The following is a 16185-nucleotide window of genomic DNA, read 5'->3' on the forward strand; positions in this document are numbered from 1 at the left end:
TGAATTTTATAGAAATTTATTTTTAGAAGTAAAAACACTCTAAGTAACAAATCTTTATTGTAAAAGTAATCACACAAACATAATCAAGTACCATTTACAATTACATGCTATATCTAAATTACATAACTTAGAAACATCATTTATGCACCAGTAAAAGGGGAATATCACCACTTGTAAGTCTGGGCTTTCCTCCCTCAAGTACAAATTAAAAATTACCAGACAAAAAGATTGTTGATGACATTAAGTAGGAATCAAGAGACCTGGATCCTAGACCCAGATCAGCTCCTCACTAATGCTGTTCTTATGCTAATCATTGCACTTTTTGCCTTATTTTTCTCACCTGTAAAAAAAAAAAATGTTCTAAGAACAGCTGAGTAGATAGAGCATAAGGGTCTGGAGACAGAGGGTCTCATTCGCAGGCTCTTTACTAGTGTGGTCTTAGACAAGTCACTCAATCTCATTGAGCCTTTTTAATAAAAGAAAGTAGTTGAACTAGGTGGCCTCACCTCTGAGGTTCCTTTCAGCTCTAGATCTATGAGTCTATTTTAGAGTCTATGTTCAGTAAATCAGCCAAAGGTTTTAGAAAAAAATGAAGTCTTGCTACTGTTTTCTCATGATTATAAATGTCTCTGAAAATAACTTAACAAACATATTCTTCAATAAAGAACGCCAAATATTTGGATAGGCCTCAGCCATCTTTGGAAAACTTTGATCTTGTGTCTATTTGGTTTGTTCTTTGTACATTAAGACTGATGTTGACATAAGAAGCTGTCATCAGAACCATTCTTTCCATTGGCCTGAAGATCCAGTTTGTGCTTCTTCCTGCCAATAACTCCATTCAAGTAAGGATCTCATGACCTCATTGATTTTTGTGAGCCAAGCCTCTGATGATTAGGCCATTGATCAGTTTTCAAATGACTTTATACATACAATGTTGCTTCAAATTGTATCTCTAGCATCTATTAAATTTGTGTTGCTCAGAATCAGTCATTTTCCAGTTTTTCACATAGCAGGTCATTAGATGCCTTCCAGCTAACTGACAAGTCAGCCCATCTGATCAGTGTGAGGACAAGCATCCCTCTGGTAAACAAGGTGCATTTCAGTACCTTGGCTTAGGAATGAATCTTGCTTGCACTAGATGATTATGTATGGCTCAAAGACAGCACCAGAACTTATCCACATTTTTGCTCAAATATAATTCTGGTTTCTAAATTTTATATTCAAGTTAATTTTGATAGATAAAAAACCTAGCCCCATGTCCCTTATGTGTTCAGAAACTGAGTGAAATTGTAATATATATGTTAAACAAACTTCATCTATGGTCTCCCTTGTTTAATTCTAAATATGAATTTTTCAAATAAAAACATACTACAGCTAGTATCTAGCCATACCATGATTGTGGCAGAAATTCAGAAAGCATTTTCTGTCATTTGACAAAAACTAAATACAAATTCAGTTAAAAAAATCTGGGTCAGAATGACTGAGTCTCACCTGTCTGTGAAGAAACTCCCAGAATGGAAACTCACTCTACTTCTCTTGATCAGTCTTCACTGCCTGGAATATTGATAAATCAAGAGACTTTTCCAGGGAACACATCTCAGATAGTGCTGCAAATCATGTTTTCTTGGCTCCAAGGCTATCCTTTTAGCCACTATGCCATGCTACATTTCATAGTTAACATATTCAAAAATATATTTGTAAATGTGTTAATTTTTCCATAATCCCTTCAAAACCCATGACTATTTCATTGAGGATTCTGTTTCCTAAGTCTGTAATTATTTTAAGTTTTGAAGATATAATAGTTTCTTCTTATAACAAATGTCTATTTTTCTTTTCAAAGTAAATATAATCAAACCTTAATTAGCTGGTTTCAATTCCCTAAATTTGAGGTAGCAATGTGTTGGTTCTATTAAATGGAGAAATAGTGATTCTCTCCCAAGCTCCCAAACCCACTCATTGCCATACTGTATTAGGCTCAAGGTGTTCAATTAAATTACCTAGTAAATGCAGTCCTCAGATTTATCATTCACTAGTTTGGCATACAAATTAAAATGCATGGATGTTCTTAGGGGAAAAAATATAGTTCCTTAGTAAGCATGGACATGATACATGGCACCTGTTTCTTTGCATGGAAGGTAGCATCTAAGGAGTAAGATTCAAACTCTGTGGCAACCTTCCGATTGACTCTGGTAAGGATTTGCATGATTTCAAGCTTGTAAGCATACTGTTTCAGCACTGCACAAAGTGACTGGATAAACCATGAACCATCCTTTGAATTTCTCCAAGAATAGTAACCTACAAAACAACAAAATCCAGTCATAGAGTGACAATTATTGAAGCTGACCTTACAAATATTTATATGAAGTTACTGAGAGAACTACAAAAAACAAGTATTTCAGTATGCTTCACTGGCCATAGGAGGACAAAATCCTTTGTGACTTGCACATGGTAAGCCCTTAATAAGCTTGTTGACTTGACTCATTCAGATTTCAATCTGCTAATATTTCTTTCCTTTTCTAAATGACCCCACCCTTCTCCTATTCTAAGAAACAAATTATTGGGTAATATTAGTAACAGTCCACCTGCTCAGACACACTGCTAATATTAACACAATAATAATGACTACCAGTTCTCTGTCTGGTTCTTATATTGAGGTCCCTATGCATTCTCTTTCTCATCAAGAGGCAAAATAGTGGGCAAATCAAACTGCCCACTTTGGGCTCAGTTTCTTGAGAGGATAGTGGATGAGCAGGATGCCAAGATAATTTCCTCATAATTTCCATCATGAGAACTACACAACTTGACCTATGTTCAGCAAAGGGATAGCTTGTTAATAGGAATATTTGAACCATGTATCAAGTATGATCATCTCCAATTTACCAAGGACATTCTGAGGAAGAGTGGTTAAATGTCTTTCCTACATTTACTGAGTTTTTAAATGACAGAACTATTATAATTCATGCCACTTATACTCATTTTAACCATTAAAAGCATAATGATGAATGTCAAAAGACCTCAGGACCAAGGATCAATCACAAAATTGTGATTATCGGGCACAAAAAAGTTAACTACATCCTACTGGAATTAAAATAATAACCACAGTTTTGGTAATACTATTCTCTAATCAACTGAGTTATAACTCTTCCTTGATAAAAATTACACTAAGAAAAAAAAAAGACTACTCATTTGTCAAAATATTGCATATTTTTAGTCACTATCAATTTTGGTATTAGGTATTTTCTTACCTGGGGCTGTAGAATAAGCATATAAGAAGTCTGCCTCAACAGGTATTTTCTGGCATGTTACATCATCAGTGGCACTATCTGTCTCAATACCACAATCCAACTCTGTGCCTCTACATGCCTAGTAAAAGAAAAACAAAATCTGATATCACATGTGGAATCTAAAGTGAATTTTTAAGATTTCAAAAATCATTAGCATAAGTCCACTGGGCTTTAAATTCTAGGTCAGAAATGACCGATTTCAGGAAATTCTCCTCCTAACTTCATCTGACAGGTTCTAGGTCATTTGCTCTTTGTCATTTTAAAGTAGGAAAATCATATACAAGTAAATCCCATGTCTTATTACTTGAAACACTAAATATTAGACATGGTTATGGGAAAGTAACTCTTCATACTGTGTTCAAAGTAATTTAAAGTATTCTATAGGACTGGGACAGGATCTCTGATTTCACTGATATAGGGAACTCCCAACTGAGGAAACTCTCCCCACCAATGCAGGTTGTCATATTAGACTTGGACAGCTGCCTAGAGCTCTGGGAAGTATATTGATTTGCCCAAGGTCAAAATGTTAGTTCATGTTAGGCAGCGCTTGATCTCAGGACTCCTGCTTCCCAAGTCGGATGCTCCTACCCTACTTTACACATAAAAGAATTTTTGAACAATCAGAAATGATTTTTTTTTTTTTTTAGAAATGATTAAGTAAGTTATTAGCTTAGAATCACACAATCTCAGAGAAGAAAGGGAATTCATATTACCTAATCTAACCTACATCTGATCAGGAATCTCTTCTATTACATTCCTTTGTAAGCAGTCATTCAGTTTCTACTTGATCCAAGGTAGTTCAGTTCTTTGGAGATGTATGTATATAATCTTTAAACTGAGATAATAGTCACCTTTCTAAAAGTGTTTTTACCCACCATCTCAGATTCTGTCCTCTAGGATCTAGGTCTAATCTTTTTAGATAACATACTCTCAACTATCTGAAGACAGCTATCTGTCCCCATAGGTCTCATCTCCTCCAGATTAAGGACACACACAGATATGGATTTGAGTCCCTTCACCAGCCTAGTCACACTGCTCTGAATATGCTCTAGCTTTTTAGAATCTACCCAAGAACATGGCACCCAGAAATACAGTATATTCCAGATGTTCTCAGCCCTCAGTATGTTCTTTACAGCAACATATCTAAACATGGTATAAATATTTAACTTGTTTCTATGTGCTGGTCACTGCTTTTAAAAATCAGACAACTCGAGATTCTCTGGATTTATCATCGACATTGAGGACAGCAGAGACAAACGGAAATCAACAAACTAACAGCGTAATTGCATTTTTACTTCTACAACGGTTTAGTGAAGGTTTCAAATAAGAAACAAAGTTCCTAAATTAAAATATCCTCGAGAATGAGGAAAGCTAAAGGACTTCCGGATATAACACAAACCAAAAAACCAATCCCCAAATGTTTTACCTGAATGATAAAAAGCTTTGGTTTTCCTGTAAGACTTTTACACTTATCCCCTTTAAAGAAATATGTTAATCTTTTCAGTTCAACAGATCCATCTGTCCCAAAGATGATTCCTTCTTCACCATGACTTAGAATCACACAAACAAAACTGCTCCTTTGGCTGTGATCTTCTTTAGAAACTGGGAACATATTACAAAAACAAAAAAACCACATCAGAACTAGGACTATGAGAACAATAAAATAAAAGAGGTTTGAACTGGAATCTTAAGAAATTCTCTGGTTCAATTCTTGTTTTGGGGAATTGAAGTACATTTTAAGCATTCTACAGTTGGAATGTAATAGTCTTGCAAAATCTCACCTTTTATTACACTGGGTAATGTCTAATCATAAGCACTAAGTCATAGTCAATCTATAAATCACAGTAGTTCCTCGGTATTCATCATTAATTCCACAATTAATTTCTCCACAATGAGTGAAGAAAATGACAAGTACTGGATGAATTTTTCCCATAAGGAGTATATCTTCACTCCACAACCTATACATTTCTCTCCTACCAATTTTCCAGAAGGCCAAGTGGGGTTTCTAGCGGCAGAGAAGAAAAAGAAGCCAGCCCAACACAGCCCAGCCCAGCCCAGCCCCTTTCTTCTTGACCCAAATGACTTTCTCAAAAGGAGTGTGAACTTTACACTGTTCCCCAACTCCCAGGCAGAGAGAGTGGCAGCCCTGGATGTGGAGACAGAAGCTGTGGTCTTATACCCTCCGCTACCTGGGGCTCAGAGTTGCCAGGAGTCCTCAATGCCATCAGTGCCACCTCCATCTTGGCTCCCACTGCTGCTGCTCCTGCTGAGCATGTTGGAAGCTCCATGCTCCTTCCAGTACTACAGTTTGGGGAGCCCAGAGACTATATCCTATAATCACATAGTCCTGCAAGAACTGTCAAGATGCACCTCAGCAATGTGGGCTCCAACCTGATAGTCCTATGCATTGCCACCTTTGTTAAGGAGGAGTGTCCCACAGCCAAGGGTAATGGGTGAGGGATAGGGGAGGAGGGATGCTAGGCAGTACTCTTGGTCAAGCTCACATCTCTACTACTCAACCAAATGGGACTAATCCTGAGCAAATGTCAATGCTGAAGCATTTTTTTTGTTGAAATGTGTCAAATACTGAATTCAACCACTTTCAAAGTTGATAAATGCCAAAGTACCAGTGTATTACTTACCATTGTAAAGTAATTCAATTATTTCTTTACATGTCAAATCATTTTTATTTCTGACTTCATATTTCAAGCTTTTGAATGTATCCCTGAGATGTGCTGCATCTACATCAGTCCCAGACCGAAAAGACATGCCTTAGAAAACAAGGAGAATATTTAATTGCAGTTTTTATTAAAAGCAAGTGAACAAAAATGATGGTGATGACAGAAATATGCTGATCACTTTATATATCTGAGGTTGAATTTCTTGAACTCAGATCTTCCCGATTCCAGCCTTAGTGCTCATCAATTTAATGATGAAGTTGTAAAGCTATTGCCTCATTGACAATGGTTAAAGGATTAGAAGCAAGTAGTTTTAACAGGAAGAAATTCAAGGCAGCCCTAAGAAAAAATGCTCGAATTACTGATAACTCTCAAATGCAAAGAAAACAAGGCTTCCTCTTGTATGTATTAGAATAGCAAAGTTGACAAAAAGGATAAATTATTGACACACCTGTGGGAAAACATGTATCATCAATGCATTGTTGACGTAGCTGTGAATTAGCTTCAGTGTGGAAATTTGGAATTGCCAGTCATTGTGGATTTCTAGATCACAAAAGTTGCTAAATTGCCTCCACAGGTATAGGACAACTTCAATATAAGGAACAAACTTGAAGGAGATGAAAGAAAGAGGAAAATGAGACTCAGTTCTTTTTATGATGCTATAGAACTCCAGTAAGGGTTGCCTATCAATCAGGGAAAGCATGAACAATTATGGTCTATGAATATGACGTAATACTGTGATTGTGCTTTATGACATGATAAAGGAGATCAGTTTCAGAGGAACCTGGGAAGCTTTAATGCAATGTAAAGCAAGCAGAACCAAGAGAATAATTTATAAAACAGCAACTACTGTAAAAATAAACAACACTGAAAAACTTGGAGAACTGTGATCAACACAATGACCAAGTACAATTCCAGAGGACTCATGATGAGACATGCTAACCACTTCCTGACAAGAGATGGACTCAGGGTGCATATTTTAGATGCAATTTTTGGGAAAAGGCCAATGCAGAAATTTATTGTACTTGATTATACTTTTGTTCTAAGTATGACGTTTATGCCTTCTTTTCCAGGAGGGAAGGGAGGAAGGACAAAAGATAGAGTTTTGTTACCTATAAAACAAAACTATTTTTAAAAAAAAGAGAGAGAAACCAAGTGATCAGGTCAAAGGTGAAAAGAATCCAAAATGGACTCTTTTGAATACAAAAAAGATCATAAATGCTAGTTCCTAGTTGGATTTATTTAGCAGTTATAATAATTTATTTTCTTCAGTGCATTTTTTTTAGTATAGCTTTTTATTTACAAGATATATGCATGGGTAAATTTTTTCAGCATTGTCAATTCCCAAACCTTTTGTTCCAATTTTTCTCTCCTTCCCCCCACCCCCTACCCCAGATGGCAGGTTAAATATATTAAAGTATGTTAAATACAATATATATATGTATACATGTCCATACAGTTATTTTGCAGTGCATAACATTTTTAACTAACTATATGCAGTCTAACACACTCATTATTTCTCAAGATAATGACCTGCTTTCTGTTAAGGACCAACTAATGTATTTCTTTTGCATTAGCCATATTCAGCAATTGGCACAGAATTAAGGACAGAGAAGGTGCCTCAATTCTGTCATAGAAAAACTAGCTATTGTCCTAAACCACAATTTTATTTCTCACATCATTTAGCTGATATTTTCATTGTTAACTTTTTTTTTTGGTGAGGCAAGAGGGTAGAACTTGCCCAGGGTCCACTCAGCTAGCAAGTATTAAATGTCTGAGTTTCATTGTACCCTCTAATTGCCCTGTTCACTATTTTTTGGCAATAACAATATGCTGACCTTAATTGAAGACCCTGGGAGAACAATAGAGTGGTGGTGGAGCCAGAACACCAAGGTCCATTTCTGCTATTTAACTGTGTAACTTGTCCATGCCAATCACCTAAACCTCTCTGGATTTCAGTTTCTACTTCTGCAGAGCAAAGCAGCTGGATTAGGTTTTCAGTAAGGTGCCTTCAAAAAAAAAAAAAAAAAAAAAAAAAGGCAATATGTGTCTAGTCTCAATCATTTTGTAAATCAGTTAAATAACGAAATGATATTATTTGGTAGATCAAAAGAGAAACCCAGCTGAATGTATAACTTTGTACTCCTTCAGAAATGCTTCTTAACAGTGTGGTTTAGCATATGAAAGATCAGTTTCTACAAGGGAGTCCAACTAGATGTCTTTCAACTTTCAATTACCCTTTGATCTTTCTAAGGAAAAGCTAGGTGCAAGAAAATCCAAAGGAACCTAAATTTGGCTCATAAAACTTTAAAAGAGATGATCAGGTTTTTAGTTTAACCATTAGCATTGCATTTAAAAACATTAATTATTCGCTACTAGTCATGGAATGTGGGGAAAATAACATTATGATACATACCAGTGTTTGGGTGAAAATTTTTATTATTTATGATTACACATAACCCCATTTCTGGATAATCCATTTTATAGCTGTCTGATGACAGTCCAGATTCCACAGACTTGCTACCATGGAAGATCTTTCTGTTTGGGAATGAAATGACATATTTTGTAAGTAGGAGTCTGAAAGTCATTTTTATCTGGTTTTATCTAAGATCTTGATAACAATTACAAGATCCAAAAAAAAAAAAAAAAAAAAAAAAAAAAAAAGAAATAAAATTGAAAAACATCTATTTAAACTATTAAGCTTAATTGAACTGATGCTTAACTATAAAAGAAGAATTTTAGATAGTATACAGTGAAGAAAATTAGGGCTTTATGTGGGCAGATTATAGTCATCACAAATATTAAAACTTATACATTTGATTTAGAAAAGAGGTCAAGCAAAGCAAGGAAAGATATACTAATTAGAAAAAAATAATCATGGATCCAGAAGAGAAGTACAGCAATATAGGAATTCACAGTGTTCATATATTTCAATAGAGTCTACCCCCACCTCAATCCTACCCTTATCACTCTTTGTCACATATCATATAGAAGCACCTCACACTTCCATTATTGAAAGAGCCTGCTGTCTGATCTTCTGGTCTTAAATGTCTTCCCATTTCAATTCCTCCTCCATTCAGCAGTCAAGTGAGCTTCCTGAAGTGCCATGTTATTTAGACCTCTCCTTCCTCTCTCAACAAACTTTACTATTACCTCCAGGATCAAATAGAAAATTTTCCATTTGCCTTTTACAGCTCCTCATAAACTATTGTTTTCCTACCTTTCCACTCTTATCCCTAATCTTCCTCTACAACCCATTGATACTGACCTTCAAACTTTTTTTTCACCAAAGATTCTCTTCTCTCTAAATGTGTTAATTTTTAGACTGGGTCTCCCTATCTTGCCCAGGCTAGAAGGGCCCCTGACTGATCCCATTGCTATTTCCATACAAGTCCTGATCTGTTCCACTTCCCAGCTGGGCAGGTTCACTCTTTCTCGGGATATAAAAGATCAAAATGTCATAAGCATTAGCCTCTCTGTAGCACAGACTGTAGAGCTGGGTCGTTAAGGCCAGCTGGCTAACTATTTTCAGTGGCCGTCCTTTATGTCTCAATTCTTTCCCTACTTACTTTGGTTTCCTAGCTCCCTAGCTTCACTCAATTCTTAGGTAAAATTCCATCTTCAATAAGATGCCTTTTCTGATATCCCTTAAAGCTCATGCTTTAATTTCATTCACAGAATGAATTCTCTACATATCTTGTTTGTACCTATGTACCTGTTAGCTGGCATCTCTTCCATTAGACTCTTAGCTTCTTAACAGGGATTGTTTTGTCTTTCTCTGTATTTCCAGTTTTTAGTAAGCACGTGAGAATTTGCATATATTTAAGGTGTAAAAAAGGACTGAGTCACCTTTATTCAGCATTTTCCGTATTAGTAGGTAAGAAATGCCCCTTAAAAATTAGCCATAGATTTAGAGCTGTATAGGACACTAAGTGCAGCTCCCCTGTTGTACAAAAAGATAAACTGAGGCTCAGAAAATAAAGTGACTAATTTAGGTTCATAGAGCTAGCAAGTGTTTATATTTTCATCCTATAAGAATTTAATTTTGTACATTTTGAGCTTGAGGTGTTAAAGAGAGATACAGCAGGCCGCTGGAAAAACACAGGACTAGAACACTAAGAGACTGAAGCAGGAGTTGTCTAAATGAGAATCACTTTCATGGTAAAGTCATAAAAAAGGAGCTATCCAGTAAAAAGCTACTAAGGACAGAGCCTAGCCAAGTGAAGGTAATACAGTGACTTTCTTTGACAATTTAATAGATTGCATTTGAAGAAATTTTAAAACTTGTTTATACTAGTCTTTTAAATTTTCAAGAATATCCAGAATTTTAATGGAAATACTTACAATCCTGAACTTTTGGAGGACTTTGAATCTATTGTAATTTCAGTATTTTCCATGGTGCTTCTATCAACTAACTAGAATACACAAAAGAAAATAAGAGAAGTTAATCAAAATTCATAAAAATATCTGACTTTTTAAATGCATTAATTCTTTAAATAATTGTTGTTCTAGTTTTATGTCCTTATTTAACAACCCCTCCCCCCAAACAAATTATCTTGAGTTTCACAGAATTAAAGATTTGACCCATTAGAGAGACAACTCTCTCTCTAGCATAAAGGTAATGCAAAATTATAGCTTGTTTTTGTTTCAGATAGTTAAACTTTGTGGGGGACTGGGAAAGGAAGTCAACAACTTTGGTGAATTGAAGGATATCTTCAAACTATCTTTCCAAACACAAAAAAGTTGTCAATATTATATTGCAGAAACTATTTATATTCATATATATTCTGTAATAATGTAAACATAGAAATTGCCAGTGGGAAAAAAGTTCATCTCACCAACTTTCCCTCATAGAAAGATAGCTGTGAAGTAAAGCATTTCCAGAAATATCCTCTATTTCAAGACGTATTAGAAAACTCTTGGTACCAAGAGATTGCAGTTGTAGTGGCTATAAACAGTGGGACCCTAGACTTTTTAGGGATCATTAATTTCGCACTACTATAGAAAACCAAGAGGAAAGAAGCTGCCAGCCTACACCAATAGTTTTCCTCAGCAGGAGATGTCCTGTATCAATTAAATCTTATATCTTCCCCCAAAGTCCTTAAATGAAACCTCATTATTTAAAAGAATGTGAAGTTCTAAATATTTCTCTTCAAACACCACTCTTTTTTTGTAATGGCCAGGAACTAGAAACTAAGTGGATGCCCATCAACTGAGGAATGTCTGAATAAGTTATAGTATATGAATGTAATGAAATATTATTGTTCTATAAGAAATGATCAGTAGGCCGATTTCAGAAAAGCAGGGAATGACTTACATGAACTAATCCTGAGTGAAGAGAGCAGAACAAAGAGAACATTGTATAAAGTAACAAGATTATGTGATAAACTGATGTACTTAGTTTTTCTCAAACAATGAAGTGATACAATGCAATTCCAATAGAGCTGGAATGGAAAATGCCATCAGCATCCAGAGAATTATGGAGTCTTAATGTGAATTGAAACATAATATTTTCATCTTTTTTGTTTGTTTTCTTTCTCAAGATTTTTATCTTTTGGTCTGATTTTTCTTGCACAACATGACAAATATGGAAATATGTTTTAAAAATTGCAAATATGTAGCCTATATCACAATGCTTGCCATCTTGGGAAGGGAAAAGGTTAGGGAAGAGAAAAATTTGGAACACAAAGTTTTACAAAAAGGAATTATTAAAACTATCTTTACATGTATTTGGAAAAATGAAATATTAAAAATAAATATAATGAATTTATACCCTATCCATTCTCAAAAAGATACTTTCACTGAAAAGTAGAAAAATATCCTTGATCTTACTAACATTTCCCCACAATAGAAGAGCACTGGTGAGTAACAAGCATTACCTCATCTATTCCTAAGGGAATGATGACTTATTTTTTTAATTGAGTATGCATTTATTTAGAAAGAGTGATCTCATCTTGAAAGGCTTAAGGGAAAAATAGCCCATTAGAAATATTTTGCTAGTTTTCAAAAAGATTCCATCATATTATCAGAAAGAATAATAAGCAGAAATGGCAAATGATTAAAAGATTATTTTTATTTCAACATTTCTGTGTCTGCTCTGATCAGCTACTGAAGACATTTCAGTTAATCCTATATCTTCCTTTGAAATCACACTGATACCAATTTAAAAAAAAATTTAAAATTATTAGCAAAAGCAGTTTTGAAGATACTTCATGAGATAAAGTTGAGTAGTCAGAACTAATTGAGAAATGTAAAATCTAAAAATGATATACAAATATGTAATATTTCCTGTATATCAGTACAGACATTTATGATTGAAGAGCACACTCCATATTACACTTTTTATACCTTCTAGGTGTATTATTTATTCATTGTACTAGTGCTATAGAAAGAATTACAATGGAGAAAATGTAAACCTCAGAAAGAAATTCAAATCAAAGCCAAAGCAATCCAAAGTTTAGATCAGATAAGGGCACTCTAGAAGAATGAATACAACAAATAAAGACCTGAGGGAGGTCATTAACAAATTGGGGAACAAGAGAATTACAGAAAATTTTCTGGAATATATAACATGACATTATGATAATCAATAATGACTAGCTGGCATTAACATAGCATTTTATGGTTTACAAAGCATATCACATATATTGTGCTTTAGTTAGTATTCTATTTAACAATATGTTTTTAATGTCTACTATATTTGTTGTTCAGTGGTTTCAGGCAAGTTAGACTCTTTTTGGGGTTTCTTCCTTTACAAGCTCAATTTACAGATGAGAAAACTGAGGCAGCAAACAGGGTTAAGTGGTTTTCCCAGTGTCTCAAAGCATTTAGTGACTTAGTCCACATTCAGACTCAGGAAGATAATTCTTCTCAACTCCAGGCTCAACTCATCCACTACATCACCTAACTGCCCATTCTGTCATTTACTAGGAGAAAACTTGATAAAAACCAAGCAAAAAAAGCAGTGCATCTTAAGAGTTTCAAAATTCTGCAAGTAGCATAGCATGGCAGCTAGAGATTTGACTAGGGATACTAAGACTGTTCACTTTATCATTTCAAAAAAAAAATTTTTTTTTTCAAATTCTACAAGGGTTACCTGGGTCCTCTACAGAGCAGATTTAAATTCCCTCACTCTTAGTAGAAAAGGACAGAGATGGTGGGGAAGAGGAAGATATGAAGATATCTTGGTGTTTGCCCTCAAGTATTCTAGAAAAAGAAGTGTATGTAGAATTAACCCAGAGAGACCTAACAAGTCTGGTTATGAAGGTATGTGGTGCAAAGCACAATTCAATTTTATATCTATAAATAAAAACAATACAAAAGTATCTGCTTCCAGGACCAGATCTTAGACATTCAGAAAAACACTAAAACATCAAAATGAGGTTTCTGTCACCAGAGGTCATCAAAGAGAAGCTAACTGACCAGAGAGGCTTCAGGGACATTATTGAATAATTCATGTTTCAAGTTAAGTCTCTTTTGATTCTGGGATTTTTATATTTCTGTAATGAGAAGTCTTAGCTAAATTATTTTTATTTATTTATTTTTCAGTAGTATTTTATTTTTCCAAATCCATGCCAAGATATTTTTCAACATTTACCTTTGCAAAACCTTATGTTCCAAATTTTTTTCCCTCCCCAAGATAGCAAACAACCTGATACAGTTTAAACATCAGTGCTTAGAAACGTATTTCCACTTTCATCATTCAGCTGAATTCTTCTTTTTAGGATTCTTTTTAAAAATTATTATACGCATTTTATTTTCTTTTAAACATATTTCCACATTTATCATGTCGCACAAATCAAATAAAAAGGGGGAAAAACGAGAAAGAAAACAAGCAAGCAAACAAAAACAACAAAAGTGATTATACTATGTTGTGCTCCACATTCAGTCCCTATGGTTCTCTTTCTGGATGCAGATGGCTCTCTCCATCACAGGTCTATTGGAATTGGCCTGAATTACCTCATTGTTAAAAACAGCCAAGTACACCACAGTTGATAATCACATAATCTTTTTGTTGCTATGTACAGCCTTCTTTTGGTTCTATTTACTACTCTTAGCATCAGTTCATGTAAACTTCTCCAGGCCTTTCTGAAATTTGCCTGTTGATCATTTCTTATAGAACAATAATATTCCATAACATTCATATACCATAACTTATTCAGCCCTTCTCCAACTGATGGGCATCCACTCAGTTTCCAGTGCCTTATCTATCACTAATTAGTTCCTTCCTTTGCTATCTTGTGTTTGTAGCTTACTTTACATCCCAAAGACAAGCTATAACTGATTGACATCTTCATATTTATTCTCGTTATCAAACTACTATGGGACTGAGGGACAAAAGTAGTGTCACAGATTCTTTAAAACTGACTGAGCCTAGGACCCTTCAGAAGCTGTGTCACTTTGACCAATGTTCCAAAGTAACACTGTAGGATGAGTATTTTAATAGGCAAACAGCATCTTAATAGTACTATGAAAATAACTTTGACTCAGACCCACTGAAAATGTCTTAGGAACTATCTAAATTCCACACTTTGAGCACTACTGGAATAGAGGACTACAAATAATCATCTTTTCCCTCATCCTGATCAGGTATCACTTAAAATTTTTTCTTCAATTCTTTATGGCATATTGATGATCATCAACAATTCTCATCCTGGAGGAAGTGCTACTATCAGCTAACGTTTCTTATCATGGTCAATATCAAGAAAATAATAGAGCTGAGAAAATTTACTGTTGTGCTTCACATTCTAGGAAGAAGCATCACAGGAGAGAAGAGCTCTGGAAGCAGCACCAGAAAACAACACTTAGATTACAAAATTAACTAGTGTAAAAAACCTGGATTAAATCACTAAATTACTTAATCTCTCTAAATCTTGATAGCAACCTCTACAAAACAGTGATAATATCTATGTCATTAGGTTATAGGATCATAGAACTGGAAGGAGCATAGGTTCTAACCCCTTCATTCTTTAATACAAGAAACTAGACATCCCAGGAAGATAAAGTCTCAAGTCCCACAGACATAGTAAAGGCAAATAAACTTTCTACCCTGGTCCTAGTGGTGAGGGACACTAATAGCATTTGGGGGTCCCCAGATTGGTGTTACAGGTATTGCAAAAGAATTTGCAGACCCAGTCTCCAAATTAAGTTGGCAGAAAAGGGTATATTTGATGCTGAATTCTCAGCGGGCTAGATTCCAGATTGGAAACAGCACAGACAGAACAGCTTTATTCAGTCCCAAGACCCAGGCCTAAGGACTTTGATATGTTGATTTTATGACTCTAGGCTAGGGAGTAATAATCAAATGAATTAAGGGTGGTTAGTGAAATTTGATTATCACTGACCAGAGCAATGTACTGAGGAGGACCGGGCCTAAAAGTTTTCCTGAGATCAGTAGCTATGTGGCTAAAGAGTGCTCAGAATCAGATACATAGAGAGTTTCCTGAGGCAGACTTTAAACCATAAGATTTAGGATTTCCTGACCCATGGCCAGAACAGAAGGCCCCCTTCACTAGAAGTCAGGGGACCAAAGAATCCTATTACATCACCAGGACTTAAGGTTCAGCACGTTTCTATCTACTGTTCATGTTAATATTATTAACAAACCTTTATTAATAAGTTAAATAAGATTAATGTTAACATTAAAATTTGTGATCTTTATTTTAGTTATGAATACTATATATTTACCTTTGAAGTGGGTTGTAAGTCCTTTAAGAAACTGTATTTCCTATTTATCTGTGATCCCTTTCAGAATCTTAACCTGTCCTGGGGAAGGCATATCCTCCCCATATAAATTATCTTTCCAAGATGCCAGGGCCTTTGATTCAATTAGAAATCTTGGTCAAAAAGCACTCCTTTGAAATGTTGTTAATTCCAATAGGAGATCCAGGTTGTCCCAGCCCCGACAAAGACACCCAACATAAAAACTTCCATCAAGGAAGGTCTTTTGCAGATGGACTTCTGTAGCTCGCTCAGCTGCCAGGACTTTCTGTCAGTGCAAACTCCATCCCCCCACCCCCCCACCCCCCCACCCCCCATTGATCTGCCACTACAAAAGTCAGTCTCTTGGTAAACTGGTTTCTATCCAACAATAAATTTTCATTTTGCAACTAATAATTTGGGAACGAGTGAATTCAATCACTCCTAGAACCTGTGGCGAATTTAAAGATGATTCTTAACAACTCTCTTATTGCCACTAACCTCTAGATTGCCAGAAATCTAGA

The 16185-nt window shown here is 35.2% G+C and overlaps 1 protein-coding gene across 2 annotated transcripts in view; it reads right to left on the minus strand.

Moving 5' to 3' along the window:
• The window catches only part of CASP3 (caspase 3), a 19040-nt gene continuing 2855 nt past the window's right edge, over nt 1-16185 (minus strand). For both annotated transcript variants that reach the window (XM_031942944.1, XM_003773031.4), the window contains exons 2-7: nt 10307-10377; nt 8379-8500; nt 5927-6055; nt 4711-4886; nt 3246-3363; nt 1-2295 (exon numbers count right to left, since the gene is read on the minus strand). In XM_031942944.1, the coding sequence (XP_031798804.1) occupies nt 2066-2295; nt 3246-3363; nt 4711-4886; nt 5927-6055; nt 8379-8500; nt 10307-10359 (828 nt within the window). In that variant the 5' untranslated portion in view covers nt 10360-10377 and the 3' untranslated portion in view covers nt 1-2065. The remainder of the gene's footprint in view (nt 2296-3245; nt 3364-4710; nt 4887-5926; nt 6056-8378; nt 8501-10306; nt 10378-16185) is intronic.

This window comes from Sarcophilus harrisii, chromosome 6, assembly GCF_902635505.1.
Source record: "Sarcophilus harrisii chromosome 6, mSarHar1.11, whole genome shotgun sequence".
NCBI classification, from domain to species: domain Eukaryota; kingdom Metazoa; phylum Chordata; class Mammalia; order Dasyuromorphia; family Dasyuridae; genus Sarcophilus; species Sarcophilus harrisii.